The 21,746-nt window shown below is 40.1% G+C and overlaps 1 protein-coding gene across 41 annotated transcripts in view; it reads right to left on the bottom strand.

Annotated features, from left to right (window-relative positions):
* Positions 1–21,746, bottom strand: part of VPS8 (VPS8 subunit of CORVET complex) — a 388,385-nt gene that overhangs the window by 228,878 nt on the left and 137,761 nt on the right. For 22 of the 41 annotated variants that reach the window (XR_013413738.1, XR_013413737.1, XR_013413739.1 and 19 more), the window contains exons 1-3: positions 15,831–15,889; positions 2,723–2,964; positions 1,250–1,318 (exon numbers count right to left, since the gene is read on the bottom strand). Coding sequence is in view for 18 of the 41 variants with exons in the window: in XM_077991931.1 (XP_077848057.1) it covers positions 1,250–1,318; positions 2,723–2,875 (222 nt within the window). In the remaining 23 variants the exon portion in view is untranslated. Of the gene's footprint in view, positions 1–1,249; positions 1,319–2,722; positions 2,965–3,266; positions 3,353–6,481; positions 6,581–15,287; positions 15,571–15,768; positions 15,890–21,746 lie in introns of those variants that run through there. The other 19 variants (XM_077991934.1, XM_077991941.1, XM_077991930.1 and 16 more) reach the window with 5 other exon arrangements.

The raw sequence follows: 21,746 nt of genomic DNA, 5'->3' as shown, positions 1-21,746 counted from the left end.
TCTTCTCACCTCTAAATGAAAGATTTCCTCTATATTAGAAAGTAAATAAAGGACATTTCACTGTAACAGAATATTCTTTCATGGACCAAAGCCTTCTTTGTCAAAACTAAAAATGCCTAAGTCTTCACACAGAACATATAGAACACTTCTGAAGTTAAAACACATTCAAAGTTAAAATACATTCAAAGTAACAGCAACATCAAACTGATATAAAACATAGAAATAAAAGCCATACGAGAAAAATAAAAGGCACAATTGACAGAGAAAGTAGTTTGTATCCTATAAAGTGTTGCCTATAACCCTAATAGGATAGACAGAGGCCCAACTCACTCAGAGCTTTGGTATACGTGGGCATTTTCGTCGGGGAACTTTTAGGTCCTTATCTTTTGGAAAACATAACTGCGGATTTGAAATAGATTTATACATTGCAAGGTCTTTCTCAAATTAGAAGCTAAAACCTCCAAGGGAAGTCCCAAGCAAGGTTTTAAAAGATGAAGAAGACTGAGCTGAAGGGTTGTCAGCAGATGCAGGGTACATAAAACAGGCGTGCTTCACCAACCATGGACTCTCACAGAGCCCCTTTAGAAAGCCTTTCATCTCCCAATTCAGAAAAGAATAACATCATTTCAAAACTCTGAAAAACTTTTCAATAGGAATGGCATTCATAAGATAAACTATAAAAGATTAGTTTTCTTCATGTAGAAGAGTGATGAAGCTTATTATAAGGTTGCAAGATGTTCTTTAGTGTCAGAGGACAAGCTATTTGAATATCAGTGGTAGAGAAAACTTAACCATTAGCAACACATAATACAAACCTCAAAAGTGACATAAATTTTGCATCTCAATTCACTTAATAAAATATATTTTAAAGTCTGCCAAGTATTAGGCATTGTTCTGAGCACAGAGACTAAAGATGAACAAGAGATGGTTTATGCCCTTGAGAAGCTCACAATCTAGACTACTGCTGTCCAAGAGAACTTCCTGTGATGATGGAAATACTCTTTATCTATGCTGTCCCCTAGCCACATAGTAGCCGCTAGCCACATGTGGCTATTGAGCACTTGAAATGTGCCTTGTACAGCCAAGGAATTAAATTTTTATTTGATTATAATTAATTTAAATTTTAAACTGACACACATGACTAGTGGCTACCCTACTGGATAGTGCGCATCTAGGTGCATTTATAACTAATCCAAAAAGTATTAAGATTAATGCCACGAAATGACAGTAATCATTAATATTCACTTACCTCATTTAGTATGCTTTCCAGTGTTGGAGGAGTATCAACTTGAGGAATATCAAACTCCTTGTCATCAATCTAAACAAAGAAAAAATATAATGCTCACAAAATGATGCCCTTCCCCTTATAACTGTGAGGGGTTTCAGTTTATTAAAATCACCATCAATTAAAAGACAAACTTACCACCAAAATGATCAACTCAAAAATCTATAGTAATAATCAAGTCAAGACTACAGAGTGATTTCCTTTCCTATCTACACATTCAGTTACTATCAAGGACATATATGCACTAACTGCACTATCCTGACAGCCCTTTTCAGAACGCTTTTTTTCTTGAGACAGAGTCTCGCTGTGATGCCCAGGGGAGTGCAATGGTGCGATCTCAGCTCACTGCAACCTCCGCCTCCCAGGTTCAAGCAATTCTCCTGCCTCAGCCTCCTGAGGAGCTGGGAGTACAGGCACGTGCCACTACACCCGGCTAATTTTTTTTGTATTTTTAGTAGAGGTGGGGTTTCACCATAAGGCCAGGCTGGTCCTGAACTCCTGACCTTAAGTGATCCGCCCATCTCGGCCTCACAAAGTGCTGGAATTACAGGCATGAGCCACTATGCCCAGCCTACTTTCCAGAAAACTTCTGTTGAAAGACTTCTGCATCTGCTTTCTTAAACATGACAAAACAGCATCTAAGAAAACCCCTAATTTTCTAAGTTTAGACATAAGTCATAAGCAACAAGCAAAAGTCTGACATCATATTTCTTAGTTATTTCATAAATTATGGTGAAAGATAATTAGGTCAAGCAACTTGTCATTAAATATCCTCATACTCACAGAAATCCATTAACATAATATTAAATCAAAGAGAGAAAAAAAATGCTGTGCAAGATAAGGAACCTACCACTGGCTCTGTGACTTTGAGAAGTCATTTACATAGCTGCATGCCAGTGTCTTCATCTACACAATGGATTATCAGAGTGTTGTGAGAGTTGTGAAGCTCAAATGACAACATGAATCAAATTGTTTCATAAACTGTAATGGACTATACAAATGAAGAGTAATGTCATCTCATAAAACTACACACATGGGAGGTCAAGAAGGGAGAAGTGCTTGAGTCCAGGAGTTTGAGACAAGCCTGGGCAACATGGCAAGACCCTCTCTACAAAAAAATTAAAAGTTAGGTGGGCGTGGTGGCACACACCTGTGGTCCCAGCTACTTGGGAGGCTGAGGCAGGAGGATCACTTGAGGCCAGGAGGTTGAAGCTTCAGTGAGCCATGTCTGCACCACTGTACTCCAACCTGGACAACAGAGTGAGACCCTGTATCCAAAAAACAAAAAAAAAAGCAAAAAACAAACAAACAAAAAAATTATACACAGACTCCTATTAACCCATGCAAAAACGACAGACTTAGAGTCTCTGGGTCACAAAGCATACTCTAACCAACACTGGTTAAACATTATCACTTGACAAAAGTTGAAATTTTTACCAGATCATTTTTGAACTCCAGTTCCTTGTCCAGATCTATGTAAGAGAATTTTGAAAGTGAAGCTTCTAGATTGAAGGACTTATTCAGCTCGTCTTCGCTCATCTTGGCACAGAGGCTCTGTTCCACATTTTCATGGTCTGGTTCATTTTCCATATTTACTTCTAATAACAGTATTCAGTCCATCAAAGCAAGTGTTCTTTTGTTTGTTTGGCCTTAGCTCACAAAGACCTGAATGATTATCTCTTTTGAAAAAAAGAAAAAAAAAAACAAAGTGTAATTTAGATTTCCTCCTTGTCAATTAGACATTCCAAAGATTTACTTGGTCAGATTTCACCTAATCATCTGATTGCAGGCAAACTGAAATAAATAGCAGGGTACAGGGTATGTTATTGGGAGAGGGCTTCAATGAGAGCATAAAGGAGGAACACCTAACTTGGGCTCAAGGACTTTGGGAAGTGGCCCACCACCCAAAGTCATGAAACTGGTGATAATGATAACTTAATAGGCTCAGCCACTAGACCTGGTACCAACTAGATTTATTTACCTAATAGCATAAGGGTAAATCAGGGCCAACAGCTGCAATTAATGCCTTCCTTACATTCCAAACCCCAGGGTAGTGCTCCAGTTCCCCTGGAAATAAGCATATAAACCAGTTTTGTTGTTGGCCTCTGCACAGGGCCACAGATGTCTCTGGGAGTTTAGCAGAAACACGAGGGATGAACAACTAGCTATTTAATACAACACAAGCAAACCTAGGGGTTCAGATTTATTAAAGGAAACAACAATGACCCCAAGATAAAATAATTCCATAGCCTACCAGAGAGTTCTAGAAAGAGAGCTAGTCATAGAGAAACATGGATACTTTCAGAGAAAAATGAGATACTAAAGAAAACTAGAAACATATACAGCTTTTTATTATTTCACAGCTCTAAATGATAGATCGCTCTTATATCAAAAATCACAGATAATTTGGTTTACTTGCAAAACTGTCATTTTTAGAAAGTTAAAATATACTTAAAATATTACTGTAAGTTTAATAATTAAGTTTGCTTTTAAATGATTTTACGTTGTGTTTCAACTAGGCTACAAGTGACCTAACTTTAAAAAGTCCAATTAGCTTTATCTGTTTAGAATAAAGCAAAAACATGAAAACACAAACAATGCCCTAATAATAATAATAATAAAGATCATTTTGTTTTCTAAACTAGATGTTTTTCACAGTACCAAACAACTGGCAAAATTCTCAGTGCAAAGCTCTTTCAAACTACATATTGCCGTTAGTGGGTATAAACACCACTACCACCAACAACCCTTGCGCTGTAGTGAGTTTCTCTTAGCAAATTAGATTGTGCATGTTAGTGAAGGCAGAAAAAAAAGGCTTGCAATTACTGAGTCACTTAATTTCTTTTAAGAAATGGAGTCTCGGCCAGGCGCGGTGGCTCAAGCCTGTAATCCCAGCACTTTGGGAGGCCGAGACGGGCGGATCATGAGGTCAGGAGATCGAGACCATCCTGGCTAACACAGTGAAACCCCGTCTCTACTAAAAAATACAAAAAACTAGCCGGGCACGGTATCGGGCGCCTGTAGTCCCAGCTACTCGGGAGGCTGAGGCAGGAGAATGGCGTAAACCCGGGAGGCGGAGCTTGCAGTGAGCTGAGATCGGGCCACTGCACTCCAGCCTGGGCAACAGAGCCAGACTCCGTCTCAAAAAAAAAAAAAAAAAAAAAAAGAAATGGAGTCTCACTACATTGTCAACGTGGCCTCCAACTCTTGGGCTCAAGCCATCCTCCGGCCTCAGCCTCCTGAGTAGCTGGGACTACAGGTATGTGCCACCGTGCCTGGCTTGAAATAACTAATTTTTTAAAAAGTGAACTGAGATTAGTTGCTTTTAAACAATATGCCAAAAATTCACTGACAATTTTATCTAATGAAGCTCATTATTTTAGTACCTACAATTTCACTTCCTTTCATGTTTCATTTTTATCATATTAAAAGAAATGAATTGTTACTTTGTATAAATCATGGACTCATGAAACTGACTTTTCAAGAGCTGAAACCAACTTTTCTAGCTATTACACTATTTGGTATATTACCAAATACAAACTAATTTCTTTCACATGCTACAGAAAATAGGCTTTCTGTTTATAGGGTCATGTCCTATAAAACACATGCTATCAAACACATTCCTAGAACACATAACTGAGGCCACTCTTTGCCTGGCAACATTTTAAAGTATCTTTCCAACATCATCAGGTTCTAAATATAGGGCTCCTTTTGCAATAACCCAAATGCAGTAGCAATACTCATGTTTATATGCATTTCTTCAAAGACCTTGGCTCATGACAAATTACTTTTTAATAAAGTCTTTCAACTCCTATTTGTACCACTAAGCAAAAATGGTTGCATTATTTAACAACTATTTACAAACACAAGCAATCTAATTCACTTTCAGTGGTTCCTAAAGATAGTTATTAACTTTTATTCTTATACATTTTTCAAAAATAGTGGGAAAGACCATATGGCAAAATAATATTTATTTAAATGATTTAATAATCTAAAATGATTCATTTTATATTTGTCTCTCCAAAATAACTCATAAAGAAAAACAATTTTTTCCAGCTCTTTTTATCTCATATCTGGAGTTATTAAGAGGTTCCAAGACCATATAACAAGTTAGCATCTGTGAACCCCAATATCACACTGAAGAAGTGTCAGGTGATCAAGCACTCCCTCAAGACTTCATCCCGCCAAGCTACCCTGCCCCATTTCTGTCCTTCATTTCACAGAACTCCTTTTACTGATGGGTGTGGTGGCAAAGTGGAAAGAACACAAGCCAAAGAGTCTATTAAACTCAGGTCTGCAGTTGTGGCCACTTTTCTTAGAAATGACCAGGAAGTAGGCCGGGCGCGGTGGCTCACGCCTGTAATCCCAGCACTTTGGGAGGCCAAAGCAGGCGGATCACAAGGTCAGGAGATCGACACCATCCTGGCTAACATGGTGAAACCCCATCTCTACTTAAAAAAAAAACAAACAATTAGCCGGGCATGGTGGCAGGAGCCTGTAGTCCCAGCTACTCAGGAGGCTGAGGCAGGAGAATGCATGAACCCAGGAGGCAGAGCTTACAGTGAGCCGAGATGGCGCCACTGCACTTCAGCCTGGGCAAGACAGCAAGACTGTCTCAAAAAAAGAAATGACCAGGAAATAAACATTTATCCCCACCCCTGACCCCCCAAAAAATAAAATAAATAAATAAAGTCTGAATCTGGCCTTTATGACATCCCATCTGTAACCCTGGTCAATTTGTTTACCTTTTCTGAACCTCTCTATTTCTATATCATTAAAATGGAATATTGTGGACTTTGGGTTGTTTGCTCAGAACAGCGCCTCTTGTTCTGGGAAGGGTTCCTTCAAACCATGTGTTCTTGTAGAGGCTAATGGTCAAAAATCCTTTGGTAAAAGGGATTATGTGATAGCCAGAGTCTTTCACCAGGATTCATTAAAATGGAACTGATGAGGAACAGGTATTTCCTGTTCTCTATATAACGAATAACGCAGCTGAGCAGATCCCACACTCCCCACTCAGCTCTCTTCTGCAGAAAAGAAATCATTCACTTTACACACACCTAACTAAACACTTGCTAAGCATCTGTCACTGGAGATGTACCTCTATTGACAGAACTAGGTTCTAGGTACAGATTCTCTAGCAAGAATGAAACCTATCTAAAAAACGAAGTAGAGGCCGGACACAGTGGTTTATACCTGTAATCCTAGCACTTTGGGAGGCCGAGGCGGGTGGATTTCCTGAGCTCAGGAGTTCAAGACCAGCCTGGGCAGCAACATGGAGAAACCCCGTCTCTACTAAAATACAAAAAAAAAAAAAAAATTAGCCAAGCGTGGTGGCGTGTGCTTGCAGTCCCAGCTACTTAAGAGACTGAGGCAGGGAATTGCTTGAACCTGGGAGGCAGAGGATGCAATGAGCCAAGAAGATCGCACCACTGCACTTCAGCCTGGGCAACAGAGCAACACTCCGTCTCTAAAAAAAAAAAAAAAACAAAATAGAGAAGAAAGTCCTGATATTATTCAAACCTCAGATTCTAGTCTTCCATGAAGTTAGCTCTGCCCGTTGCCTTGTGGCAGTTTGGCTACAAAAGCCAACATATACTCTCCCAACTTCCCCCTTTCTTTTAGCACATAAAATTGGGAGTCCTGACTCTTATGAATGCAACTACCTATTTCGCAGGGCTCCTGTGAGGAACAAATGATATGACAATAAAGTATTTAGAATAATGTCTGGACATAATTTTCAACAGATATTAGCTATTATATTTAAAACCTCAAGATTTTCAAATTTTTCTAAAGTTAAAGATTCTAAAACAAAATCCAGTATTTTTGTATAGGTCTAGCCAGTGCTAAGCATATGAGAACAATATCCTGGGTATCATAGCAGTTCTTCATGAGCTGAATGGTAGGGGTTTTGTCTAAGAGTAGCACAGCCCCCACCAAAACAACAGAGACACTTAATAAAAACTTTCATTATAACAGAAGTGTCTTATTGTTACTAACTCATTCTAAAATCATGTTTTGGATTTTTTTAACATCAACATTAGTCTACGTTTTATTAGTGAAGCCAACTACGTCCCCTTCCCAAGTCCCTCTTTTGTCACTTACTAGCAGTTACTCCTTTCTTCATTTTAGTCAGTTTTTCCAAACCAAAGAGACCTGATGAATCAAAATGTCATCATGCTCACATTTTTTCAAAAGGAGAGTTCACATGAGCAGCTTCTGTGAATTTTTCAGAAAGTACCTGAGCTGGAAATCTACCTGTAGTAGGCAGTATAAAGGCATCCAAGAGTGACAGTCCTAATTCCCAGAAACTATGAATATGTTACTTGATATGGCAAAAAGGGATTTTGCAGGTTAAATTAAGACCTTGACAGGAAGTCTATTCTGGATGATTTGGGTGGGTCCAATGTAATCACAGAGGTCCCTGAAAGTGGAAGAGAGAGGCAGAAGAGAACGCCAGAAAAAGAGATGTGACACGAGAAGTAGAATCAGAGAGACACCATGTCACAGGCGTTGAAGATGGAGAACGGGGCTCAGGAGCCAAGGATACAGGCAGCCTCTAGAAGCTGCGAAAGACAAGGAAACAGATGGTCTCCTAGAGCCTCCAGAAGGACTGAAGTCCTGTCTTGACCTCTTAATTTTAATGAGAACTGTAAAATAAATCTGCATTGTTTTACACTATTAACTTTACGGTAATTTACGGCAACAATAGAAAATGAATAGACAGTTGACCCTTGAACAACACAGGTTTGAACTTCAAGGGTCCATTTACAGGTGGGTTTTCCTCTGCCTCTTCCACCCAAGACAGGGAGACCAACCCCTCCTCCTCCTCCTCAGCCTACTCAACATTTAGACAAGGATGAAGGCCTGTATAATGATCCACTTCCATGTAATGAAAAGCAAATATATTTCCTCTTCTTTAGACTCTTAATATCTTCTTTTCTCTAGCTTACTTTATTGTAACTATATAGTATACAATACAAATAACACAAAAAATATGTGTTAAATGACCATTAATGTTATCAGTAAGGCTTCTGGTCAACAGTAGGTAGTAGTAGTAAAGTTTTTGAGGAGTCACAAGTTGTACTCGGATTTTCCACTGGTTGAGGGGGCAGTGCCCTTAACCCCTGCATTGTTCAAGGGTCAACTGTACTAATAAATATAAGTTAATTTGTTTCTGGTCACATATCCAACATTCTGAAATATTAACCCTTCTCTTGTGGGTTGGTGTTGCCATGTGTTTATTAAGTAGGCCCTTCATTCCAATATATGCACCAATGATGAAATGCTTAATATATGATGCTTAATATTTCACACTTGATACCGATCCTGCTTCAGCTATCTCTTAAATGTTATCCCAGTAAAAGGTGGATAATGAACCACTCATAAATTCCTGTTGGGATGCAATTCTACAACTAGTTCTTCACCCAACCATCATGTGACCTAGTGTTTTTATAGTTCTTAAGGGGATGCCATACCAGACAGTACTTGCACATAACAAAACAGGCTACATGAAGTATTTCTTAATCTCTCTTAGGACGAAATCAGATTAATCTGATAAGAAATATATGTCACGGAATCACAATTACCCAGTACGCTGTCCTCTTCTGAGTGCTGATAAACGAGTATTTTAATAGTTCAGACATAAGATTATCTGACATCTTGATAATTCTGTTATTTCCTCTTGTTATTCCCAACCACTTAATAGATTCAAGGACCATTAAAAAAAGATATGTGCCATATAAACAGCAATGACTTAATCATGACACTGGCTAACTGAATAAGAACTCTAGAATGTGTGACCTATATGAGGCCAAGTTAAACTTCCACCAGTTTTTTTTAAGAGATGGAATCTTGCTATGTCACCCAGGTTAGCCTTAAACTCCTGGCCTCAAGCGATCCTCCTACCTCACATCTCCCAAGTAGCTGCAACTACCAGCCTGTGCCACCATGCCTGGCTTCTCACCAGTTTTCACCTCGGCAAACATTTATTCCTAACTGTTCTCAAGCTCCACGAGCCTATTTAATTCTCTGACATTCTTTTCCTCCTAAAAGTATCATATGAGATACTTTTTCACATTACAATGAAATAGAATCAAGTTTTTATTTACTATATAATGCTAGAAAAAAAATCACAAAATCATGATATAGTAACAACATTACATGCAAACTTTATTTTTGGCCTTCCCAATCCAAGCATTTCTCTTCATTCCTTTGTTTTGTTTTGTGGTTTGTTTTGTAAAAGAAAAAAAATGCAATAGTGAGTTAACTTCTATTAGTTTTCTATTACCTTCCTCTGGCAAACGGACTTTTTTTTTTTTTTTTTTTTTTTTTTTTGAGACAGGATCCCCCTCTGTCACCCAGGCTGGAGTGCAGTGGCATGATCTCAGCTCATTACAACCTCTGCCTCCCAGGCTCAAGCAATCCTCCCACTTCAGCCTCCCAAGTAGCTGGGTCTACAGGTGCATACCACCAAGGCTAGCTAATTTTTTTGAATTTTTCATAGAGATGATGTTGGCCAGGCTGGTCTCAAACTCCTGGGCTCAAGCCACCTGCCCGCCTCAGTCTCCCACAGTGATGGGATTACAGGTGTAAGCCACTGTGCCCAGCACAAGTGGACTTATTTTTAACAGATTCCCAATGCCTCCAGGATAAAATCCCAAATTCTAAGCCTGTGACTCCAGCTATCACACGAGCGGATCCCTCTGGCTTCTTCCCTTACAATTGAATTTATTATTTTTGCACTAAGAGTCCTTCATGGATAGCTTCCACTTTCCCTCCATGTCTGCTCGAGCTGATTCACCTTCCCTTCCCTTTCCTTTTTCTCTACATTTATCTAACTTCCTTTCTTCCTTCCAGGCACTGTTCAAACTGGATCTGCCTATGACCTCTTCCTTCCCTAACCATCCTCTGAATTCAGAAAACATGTCTTCTTTTAAAACAGTGGCTTGGCTCTTTCCTCATACTGATTCATTAGTGAACTTACTACGGGACTATCTTTTCTCCCCAGCTATATAATAAAAATGGGGCCATGCTTCTTTGAATATTCCACAACACTGGGCTTACTGGCTTGCACAGCTAGGGAGACATTCGAAAAATGTTTGATTAACATGGGAATTAGAGACAGGAACAACATCTGTGTTGCAAATTAAATATATGTGTTATTACTTGTAATTGTTAAGCTCCAGAGGATGTTATTTGACTCACAGCATATAGGAATCTATGTCATAATAAGTAAGCCAAGTTATAAATGAATATTACTTATATGTAGTCAAGCTTGTCAACCACTGCAGGTCATATTTATCAACTATCAGCTAAAACTTTGCTTCCTTAGAAAACCCTTTTTTTTGCGCTGCTCAACTAGGCTATGTTCCCTGCTAATATGCACCCATAACATTGTTCTCCTCTTTTACTACACTTACCACATTGTAATCATCTCCTCATTGTCTAAACCACCATTCCTTGCCCCCAGTTGGAAAGCAGGTTCCGTGGGAGAGCAAAGACCAGATCTGCCTTGTTCACCATTCTATTCCCTGTGCCAATATGACACAGTAGCTGATCAATCCACCCATCCCTCCCTCCCTAGGTAAATACCCAAGCAAGACTGCATCACTGGCTTCCAGAATCTCAAATAGCAGTCTGGTCATGTAATATAAAGTATGGTTAGTTATACTACTCCAAAACGCCTCCATCTGTGCAAGTTCCTTTCTTTGCATCTAGGAGAGATATTTTTAAATCATTTAGCTCATTTATAACATGATGCAAACCCCACAATCTCGGATGTTTTATGTTCTTTTACGTTAATTCAGCCTAGAGGCCAAGATGAATACAGTGGAAATGTACCATACTTCCATTCAATTTACAGGATTTCATCTATTACCTTCAGCAACAGGAAGGAGAGAAAAAGAAGTGATTCACATAGAGCCAGAGACTCTGCATACCTCCACTCAATAACTTTGTGCTTCATAGTGAGCACAGAATACGAGACGGTCAGCTGCTGTTCTATGTCTCAGTTCTCACATGCCTCACACCCAAGCAATTCATGTCACCTGTGCTCAAAATAACAAACGCCATGCAGTTCCAACATGGAAAAACAAGATCTGGCTGTACTGGGCTTCCTGAGAGACCCAACACTTGTCAGTTTCTGATATGACTCCCTCTTGGAGTACTTTGAGGGTACTCAATTTTCACCTTACTCATGGCCTTTAGATACAGACCTTATTTAGAGCAACGTTACTATATACTGGGATGGGCTGCTTTACTTGACCCTGGAATCTCTTTCCAAAAAGGCACATTTAGGTAATTGTAGCTCACAATGCCAGAACTGCCACAATGAAAAAGCCCAAACTCTGTTTCTCTTTCTGTTCTGTTGGTGAACGTCTAAATGACGACAGTGATCATAAGTACACACAGATTTTAAAATGTTAAAAAGAAAAGGGAAGGAACAGTGCCTAAGACCTTCCTGTATACAGTGCTAAGTTACTGCTATGAATTGTCAGACGCAATCAGCTCCAGTCTAGAAAAGAAAAATCTAATCCCCTATCACAATACACAAAACAGTAACATGAACTAAGTCTACAAATATATAATGTAGAAATTCTAACTTTATTGATCAGTTTTATATCAATAAGTGTATGAGGTAATAAGTGAAATGAATAACAGAGAAAAATGATCACTTCCAGCTTCTATAATATTGTCTCCACTATCATGAGAATCTCTTTCCAGACCCACTTCAACCCCAAAGAACTCCTTCTAAAAGGCATAAGGGCCTTGTGTAGGCTGAAATATATTCCCTTTTCTTCTTTACGTAACTGATGCAGGTAAATTCTTATAAGTTAAATGTGCAAAAGATATGATTCCACTTAGGTAAAGGCTGAGTGGATGATGGCCTTCTTTATTAACTTGCAATTAACTGTCATCTCAATTTCTCTTGGTTAGGTACCAAGAAGGATGTAGTGTCACAAGAGATTTATTCTTTCTTTTTTTTTTTTTTTTTTAAGAGCAAGAAGTAACTGGAAGCATCTTGCTGAATTGCAACGGGAAAAATAAAGATAAAACACCCCAGCACCTCTGCCATCTTTCCTGGAGGGCAACTGCTTCTCCTCCATTCCAACCATATGATTTTGGTGGTGCTGCCAATCAAGTACCCTATCTGTCTAGCTACGGGAGCAGAACAGTAGGCACATCACATTCTTGTGTCCTATCTGGCCAATCAAGGTCCTTCTGGAATTTCTCTTTATTCTGGGGTGCTTAACCTTGGATGGCATAACACAGGAGTTGTCTGCAGTCACATCTTTTATGCACTTATATACAGTCATGTGCCCCAAAAAGACGTTTTGGGTCAATGACAGACCACATATGCAACCATGGTCCCCTAAGATTACACATAATGGAGCTGAAAAATTCCTGTAGCCCAGTGATGTCATAGCTGTTGTAATGCAATACATTACTCATGTGTCTGTGGTGATGCTGGTGTAAACAAACCTACTGCACTGCCAGTAGTATAAAAGCTAAGCACATAAATTACGTACAGTACATAATACTTGACAATAAACTATGTACCAGTTTATGTATTTGCTATCCTATACTTTTTATCATTAAAGTGTACTCATCTACTTATTAAAAAATTAAAAAGTTAGCTGTAAAACAGTTTCAGGCAGGTCCTTTAGGAGGTATTCCAGAAGGCACTGTTATCGTAAGACAGTTCCCTATGTGTTACTGCCTCTGAAGACATTCCAGTGGGACCTTCCTGACTCTGTGCAGGCCTAGGGTAATGTGTTTGTGTCTTAGTTTTTAAAGATTAAAAAATTTTAAAATAGAAAAAAGCTAACAGAATAAAGATATAAAGAAAATATATTTGTACAGCTAATTGTATCATGTGTTTGTATTTTAAGCTAAGTTTTATCACAAAGAAGTTAAAAACTTTTTTAAAAGTTTGTAACATAAAAGTTACATTACAGTAAGCTAAGGTTAATTTATTATTGGAGAAAGAAAAAAATTTTTCATAAATTTAGTGTAGCCTAAGTGTACAGTGTTCAAAAAGTCTACAGTAGTGTACAGTAATGTCCTAGGCCTTCACATTCACTCACCACTCACTCACTACCTCACCCACAGCAACTTCCAGTCCTGCAAACTCCCTTCATGGTAAGTGCCCCATACAGGTGCACTTACCTTTTAATCTTTTAAACTGTATTTTTACTGTACCTTTTCTATGTTTAGATATACAAATACTTGGCCATTGTGTTACAACCACCTAGAGTATTCTGTACAGTAACATGCTGTGCTGGTTTACAGTCTAGGAGCAATAGGCCATCCCACATACTCGGGGTGTGTGGTAGGCTATACCATCTCAGTTTGTATAAGCACACTATGATGCTTGCACAATGACAAAATTTGCCTAACTATGCATTTCTCAGAATGTATCCCCTAATTGTCCCATGATTGTAACAAGACAGAACGAGGCTTGCAATTACAGTTGCAGAGGAAATAGGGAACTGAGGGTTACTGGTCCTTTGCAGAAAGGGAGACACACGCAAGTACTCCATCACTGGAGTCACTGGATTTAGTGATACCCCAGCCCCTTCCAGGTGTGGAGCCAATAAATCCCTTTTAGCTTAAGCCCATTTGAATTTTCTGTCGCTTGCAACAGAAATATCTTTGACTAAAAAAAGTGTAATTACTATTAGAGTAAACCTAAGAAATTCATAACAGTGAAAAATCCAAAGCAAAGCTGTAGTTCCTTGCTAATACACAGAACACGTTTAATAATGTCATACAGCGTGAAGATAAGTCAAATATTCATTCAAGATTCAGTTAAGAATACAACAGTTTGATTTTACCACTATGTACAGATGGCACCTAAAGTTGTGGATCAAGAGAACATACCATCTAAACTCTATAAAAGCTATCAATAGATCCAAAGTTAAACATACTTTATTAAGTTCAAAAGATCTTACTTCTCATTCACATACATAACTGACATTTTGTGTCACACTGGTTGAAATGTCAATGGAAGAGTGAGATACAGCTAAGAATCACCAACATGTCCCAATATTCTGGAAGACAGAAAACATCTATCTGCTGACAATGGTCCAGATACGAAGGAAATATATTAAATATAAGGAAAAAATCAACATATTACTCTGTTAAGAGCTCTGGAAAGAATTTTCTCACATATGCCTCTTTGACCATATAAAGCCCAACAGTTCAACGAATTTTTTTTTCCATTTATCTTTATTGCATATTCTACAGAACAGGCCAGCTATTGCCAGAGGATTCAATACCTACTCTGTGCTTGAATTTAACCATGAGCAAACCCATATCTTACACAAACGTGCAGATTCTCCATCCACATTTATATTAGATAAACCTCAAACACACACAGGCAGACATAGACATACACAGACAACATGTAATTATCTCCCAAACGCAGATATTTGGAATAAGGTTTAGCACCACAAGCTAACATCCATGCTTGTTTGCCTTGGGTTTTGGGTTTTTTAGTACGGGAAAATTGAGTATGGTAGAGGGTGGATGGTGCAGAGGACAGAAGTCTTCCTATTCGTTCTAACAAGAATTTAAGAAGTGGACGGGGTCTGTTTATTTAAAGAAGGCTCCCCAGCTAGCTATTCCTGATAACCCACGGCCATGGAACCTCTCACGGATCCTACCTCCTCCCACCCTATCCTGTGAAGCACTCCCATTGTGTACACCCAGACACTCTGAGCAGCTGTTTTCCTCCTTCCCCAGGTGCCACGCACGAAGAACAGGTCAAGGCACAGGAATAGCCTCGAACTTTAGAGGTCCACCTTTCATCCTGCTGCCCTCATTCTGGTGCACAACTTGCACGTGGAGACAAACTGGAACCAGACTCACAGGGTGCGCACCGATCCTAAGACGTGCATACCCCATCTAAGCCTCAGGCTCAGGCACCCTGATATCAGTCCCTGGAGGATAAAGGGGTCCACACCTGTTTTCCAGGCCCGACAGACGGGCTACACACCTGCTCCGCCCGGGAGTGGGGAGGGGCATGACACCAGCCGCCTAGGCTCACAGTCGGGGGAGCGGGTGCCCCAGTCCCTCAGCCTAATTGTCGCAGGACTGTAACAGGACAGAATGAGGCTTGCAATTATAGTCGCAAAGGAAATAGGGAACTGAGGGGTTACTGGTCCTTTGCAGAAAGGGAGAGACACACAAATACATCACTGGAGTCACTGGATTTAGTGATACCCCAACCTCTTCCATGTTTGGAGCCAATAAATCCCTTTTTACTTAAGCCCATTTGAATTTTCACATTCATTTGGAACCAGTAAGTGGAAATTGCCCGACCCAGTTCCGGGCCAACGTAGGACACGCCCCTCCACTCAAGAATCAACCCCGCCCGGCCCGTCAGGGGCTGCTCTGCCCGCTCCCCGAGGTCGCGCCGCTGTCGCGCTGGGAGGAGGCGCCGAGGCTCAGAGACCTGTCGCGCGCTTTCCTCCTACCCTGAATACGGCCCCTCAATCCTGTCTCCTCCCCACGGGCCCGCTCTCTGGAAACTCGTTACCTGAGCTTGCAGCCATTCCAGCCCTGGACCGCTGGCCCACGTGACCGCACCCCAGCTTTAGCCTCACGCACGCGCACTACCTACCACTACTGGCCTCGCTTCCGCTTTTCTCCTCACACTGCTCCCCCTCCTGGGCGGTCCGCGCCTCTTCACCACGCCCCTATTTAAAGGGCCAGAGATATACTGGCTTCCCCCACGGAAAAAACCGGTGATTCACATCTTGAAGACCAAGAGAATGGAAACGTGGAAAGAGTAGCGCGGACGAATAAATAGCAGTCCTTGAGGTGAGAGGAGAAAGCTCCTCCTTTAAGAAAGTGAACTTACTTGCAGCCAGCCCAGAAGGGGAACTGATTCCCTGCCTTTTGGAGTTTGCGACCAGTAAATTTTTTTTAGCTTTTTTTAAGAAAAAGATGAACACAGAATTGCCAATTTATTTTGTCAAATAAGGACAACAGGCATACACATACTAAAAAACCAACTATTATCTTCTAATATATCGTCAGTATTGCTCCCCAAAATACATCTTAACACCAAAAATATAGGAGAAACATAGTGTCAAATAAAGGAAACTTCTGAAAAATAAATAAAAACATATGCTTATTTCTCTTATTGCTCCTGAAGAAAGGTGAAAGCTTTCAGAAGAGACTCGTTTCTAGAGTCATCACTGTAGGTAACATTAGCCTCAGGACACAGATTTTAGGCCTGCTGGGGGCTATGGTCAAGGAAATAGGAGGAAGAACACCAGAAGATACTCTTGGAAGGAGATACAGAAAACATTCGGTTGGGTAGACATTTTTGAGCATCAGCCAGGTTCACTAGACTTCTGGGCCTTCGGAGAACCCAAAGATGGGTAAGACACTGCCCTGCCCTCCAGATATTTATTGTCTAAGAATTCAGTGTACAGACATAACAAAATACAAAGTAGGCTGTTTTGAGTAATATAAAGAAAGACAATTGAACCACCATTTTCAGATCACAGACAAGGGGAAAAGTTGAAACACTGAAGGAAGGATGTGGTATCTTGTCAGGGCCTTGAAGGATTTCAGTAGCAGAGAGCAGGGAGAATGCCAAGCTGAGGGAAGGCTGGGATCACAGGTAGTATGAAGCAAGTTTGGGAACTAGTTACTGGCCTGATGTAGCCGTGGTGTGGGCAGTGGCTTTCAACCTTCTTTTAATCATTCCTCACAGTAAGAAATACATTTCAGGTCAGGCACGGTGACTCATGCCTGCAATCCCAGCACTTTGGGAGGCCGAGGCAGGTCGTCAGGAGTTTGAGACCAGCCTGACCAACATGGAGAAACCCTGTCTCTACTAAAAATACAAAAATTAGCCAGGCGTGGTGGCATGCACCTGTGGTTCCAGCTACTCGGGAGGCTGAGGCAGGAGAATCGCTTGAACCCAGGAGGCGGAGGTAGCAGTGAGCCAAGATTATGCCATTGTACTCTAGCCTGGGTAACAGAGAGACTCCAACTCAAAAAAAAGAAAAAAATACATTTCAGCCATGGCCTAGTATAAAAATACACACAGTATGCGTATATGTGTGAGTGTGCATGATAGGTAGGTAGGTAGGTAGGTAAGATAGATAGATAGATAGATAGATAGATAGATAGATAGATAGATAGATAGATAGATAGATAATGTTGAGACAGTAATTGCCCTTAGAATGTAAAATGCAACTTGGTATTTTCTATTCCATTCTATTCTCTTTTTTTAAGTGCTGGTTACTGAATTCATTTCAGTACTCAGTGATGCAGAACAACCCATAGTTTGAAGACACTGGTGTAGTGTGTATTAGGGATGTGGTGGGATATGAGGCTGGAAAGGCTGGGACCAGATCCAGGAGGACATTGCACGCTAAGCTGGGACGTTCTGCTCTTCTGGTAAGAGCCTCCAGAGGAACTTGGGCAGAGGAGTGGCAAGATGATAGCAGTGCTTAAGAAGGCTGGAAACCGGCCTTTGGTTCTGAATATCACATTTTTCTAGAAAAGTTATTAAACTGGAGACTGTCTACAGAAGGATAAGCAAGCTGGTGAGACCAGAAAGCCTGTGTGACAGAGAACTTTTGAAAGTATCCAGAGGAAAAGGAATTGGCAGAAGTAGGGGAGAGCAGGGTCATAGGGGCGAGCAGTGGAAAGGTAACTATTAGGTTGGTGCACAAGTAATTGCGGTTTTTGCCATTACTTTAAAAAACTGACCCTTTGAAATATCTCTACAACACTCATAGACTTATTCTGGATAGCTGTGGAAAGAAAGCAAGTCTAGGAGCTGTGTATGGATGTTGCAGAGAAGCAGATTTCAACTTATAATAAAGAATATTTTAGGATGGTCCAGACTGACTGTGAGAACTCTCCAAAGCAACAGCCCTTTTATGTACCTCTGTTCACAGCAGTAAATAATGTCAAATGCTATCCTTTCCAGGGCTGTTTGCCTTAATAATAAAAAGAAATTTTGTGCTTACTGTAGAAAACATGGAAAATTCAGGAAATATTTTAAAGCAGAAATTACTCACATCCCAGAAAAAAGGCACTCATTGTTTTGGCTTATTTCTGTTGGATCTTTTTCTTTGCATATTTACATTTTTGACATAATAGAACTGCATATTTAGTTGTGTATTCTATATATTTATAGGATATATAGTTAATAGTCCATCCTCTTTTTTTTCATCTTGAGCACTATCCACCATCACTAAAATTGTTCACAAATATTATTTGTCATGGCTACATAATTATTAATGATATAGTTTCATGTATTCCATTATTCCACTATTTTTGGACATATAGGAGTTCTTATTTTTTACTGCTAACAAGAACATTGCCATGAATATCCTTATACATAAATCTTTGACCGCATTTTAAAATTATTTCCTTCGTTAGGCTACCAACCTGTAAGTGGAATTCAAAGGCTTTGAAAACTCTTAAGTCTGTGAATACCCATGGTCAAACTGCCTTCCAGAAATGTCAGGCCAGTTTTCATTCTCACCAGAAGCGCTCAAGGGTGCCCATCACACATACCCCCGCTGGCATTTATTTTATCTTAAAAAAAAAAAAAAAAAAAAGGTTTGCCAATATGATAGATGAAACGGTCTCTCATTTTAACCTGTATGGAATTCCTATTGGAGTGGAATATCTATATAAATTTCTCAGCCCTTTATAGTTATTCTGGGAATGCAGTTTCACTGCTGGATTTCTGATTGGCAAATAGTACTGAGTGAATTGTTACAGACTTGTGAGAAAAAAAAAAACGGAGAAGGATTTTTAAAACAAATGATGTGGTCACACCAAGTTATAGGCAAGTTATATTGTGGTGCGCTGCACTAACAAAGGTTAGTGGGAGAATTGAGTCATCACACAGTATTACAATATTCATGTGAATATTGGCTTCAGCAAAATATCATTCCTTATATTAAATCAAAATTGTAGATATGAATTTCTTCATTTAGTAGTTTTGTTTGTATTCAATTTATTTTTTTAGTTTTATAGATGCATAAAATCTATAAAAATCAGGAGCCCTTAGTTTTATGTTTGCATATATACATACACATATATGTATGCAACATTATAAAAAATATATAAGCTAACTCTAGATATCTGTGAGAATCTTTACCCCTTACAAAGGATCTGAACAATATCCAAGTTTGAGAAATAGTGATACTGGAATTTCTTAAAGTTTCACTTGTACTTATCTAAACATAGGTATTGAGATTTTTTTGAAAGGTAAAATTTGTTTCAGCATATTATATATTGAAATTTTTCTATATAGAATAGTGTAATGATTTTCCTCTTTTTGGAACGAGTACCAAAAGCTCTACTATGTTTGGGGTTCAGAAAGTATGTTTTGACTTAAAATGTACCATTCATCAGTTAACTTTCTACAGGTCAGTAAGACCTAGACAGAAGAATGTTTGCATTTACTAAACCTGTAAGTAAGACAAAGCAGTTGAGCAGATAGTGATTACAATGGAGCTTTTGCGAAGTGGTCTTAAGAGAAATTAAGCCAATGAGAAAAAAAGTTGCATGTGAGCTCTCAGAGCCTTGGGAAGCAGTGAGGGCTGGACTGCGGGGTGCACAGGAGCTAGAAGGGGGGCGCCACTGAGGGCTGCCACAGTTGGATGGTGTCCTTACACCAGCTCTATTCCCTCCAGCTTTCCCCGAGAGAGAAAGATGCAGACCTCAACCCAGACATCACTATTACCCCTGCATCTAGAATAAGCCACATCTCTCCTGAAGAAAAAACAAAAATGTCTGTACCTGAGAACAAAAGGCAGAGAATAGGAGATGGACCCCTTTGTCATTTCTCTTTTTGCTCACAATCACAAAATAAACTGACCTCTTTTCCTTTTTTTAAAAAGGGAGCTTGCTGGAGCACAGACAATTTTCAGGGCAGTGAAATGATTCTGTATGATGCTATAATAGTGGAAACATCATAAATTTGTCCAAAGCCACAAAATGTGCAACACTGAGAATTAACCCTCAGGTAAACTCTAGATGTGGGTGATAATGATGTAATGATGTGTCAGTGCAGGTCCATCAGCTGTAACTAATGTAGCACTCTGGTAGGGGAGACCATGTATGCGTGGGGCAGGCAGTGTATGAGAAGTCTCTGTACCTTCCTCTCAATTTTGCTGTGAACCTAAAATTACTCTAAAGAATCAAGCTTATTTAAATAATTTGGCCGGGTGAGGTGGCTCACACCTGTAATCCCAGCACTTTGGGAGGCCAAGGCGGACGGATCACCTGAGGTCAGGAGTTCGAGACCAGCCTGGCCAACATGGCAAAACTGTGTCTCTACTAAAAATACAAAAATTAGCCGGGCATAGTGGCAGGCACCTGTAATCCCAGCTACTCAGAAGACTGAGGCAAGAGAATCGCTTGAACCCGGGAGGCGGAGGTTGAAGTGAGCTAAGATCGCGCTACTGCACTCCAGCCTGGGCAACAAGCGAGCCCCTGTCTCAAAAAATAATAAATAATAATGAAAATAATGATAATTTAAAAAGCCAAAACCAAAACCTGGTATACAGGGTTTTTAATCTAAAAATCAGGAGTCTTTGCATATATACATATGCAAACTTCATTGAGTCAAAATGTCCAAGCAGGCTGCAGAGACATAAAATTGGTTCTTTGTAAGTGACTCAACCTAGTCCAGCTGTCACTCTCGTGTTCCTTCTGCCCGGAGTGTTCCTCTCTCAGGATAACCACTTGGCTCACTCGCTCACCTTCTTCAGGGCTTTGCTCAAATGTCACTGCAATAAATATTTAGTCAGGGCAATAAATATAAGGAAGATAGGGAGCAGTTCTCTCCTCCATCCAGTTCTCACCAGTTCATCCACCCGGTTTCTTTCCATCTGGTGACACTGTTTTCTGAACACATGGCCTCTAAATGCTCTGAGACAGAAGAGGGGGTGCAGAAAGCCCACTGGCTCTGAATTCCTTGGCCTGAAAGTGACATGTGCCCCTTCTGCTCACAGTCCATTGGCCAGCACTAGCCACCCAGCCCTGCTTTACTACGACAGAGGCCAGGGAGTGTAGAGGAGTACAGAATTCTAGGGAGTATAGCCGGCTTCTGCCACAGTCACCTCAGGGAAGTCTTCCCTAGCCACTCTCATCCTCCCCACACCATGTCACCACTCTCCTGTGTGTTATTTTTTTCTATAGCACTTGTCATCATCCAACATACCATATGTGTACTTATTTATCTGTCAAGTTTCTGTCTTCCCCACCAGTACATAAGCACTATGAGAGCAGAGACTTTTGTGTAGTTCATTTATGGTTGTACTCCCTGCATCTAGAATAGTACATGGCACAGAGTAGGAGCTCCATAAATTTGTATTAAATAAATGAACAAATTCTGCAATGACAGCCTATATTTGTGTGTGAAGGAGGTGTCACATGCACGAACCTGAGAATGCTTCCAAAGTCG

The sequence above is a fragment of the Macaca mulatta genome, chromosome 2 (genome assembly GCF_049350105.2).
Source record: "Macaca mulatta isolate MMU2019108-1 chromosome 2, T2T-MMU8v2.0, whole genome shotgun sequence".
Classification (NCBI taxonomy): Eukaryota; Metazoa; Chordata; class Mammalia; order Primates; family Cercopithecidae; genus Macaca; species Macaca mulatta.
Note: the sequence above shows the minus strand (reverse complement) of the source record. Positions and strands in the feature narration are given on the sequence as shown.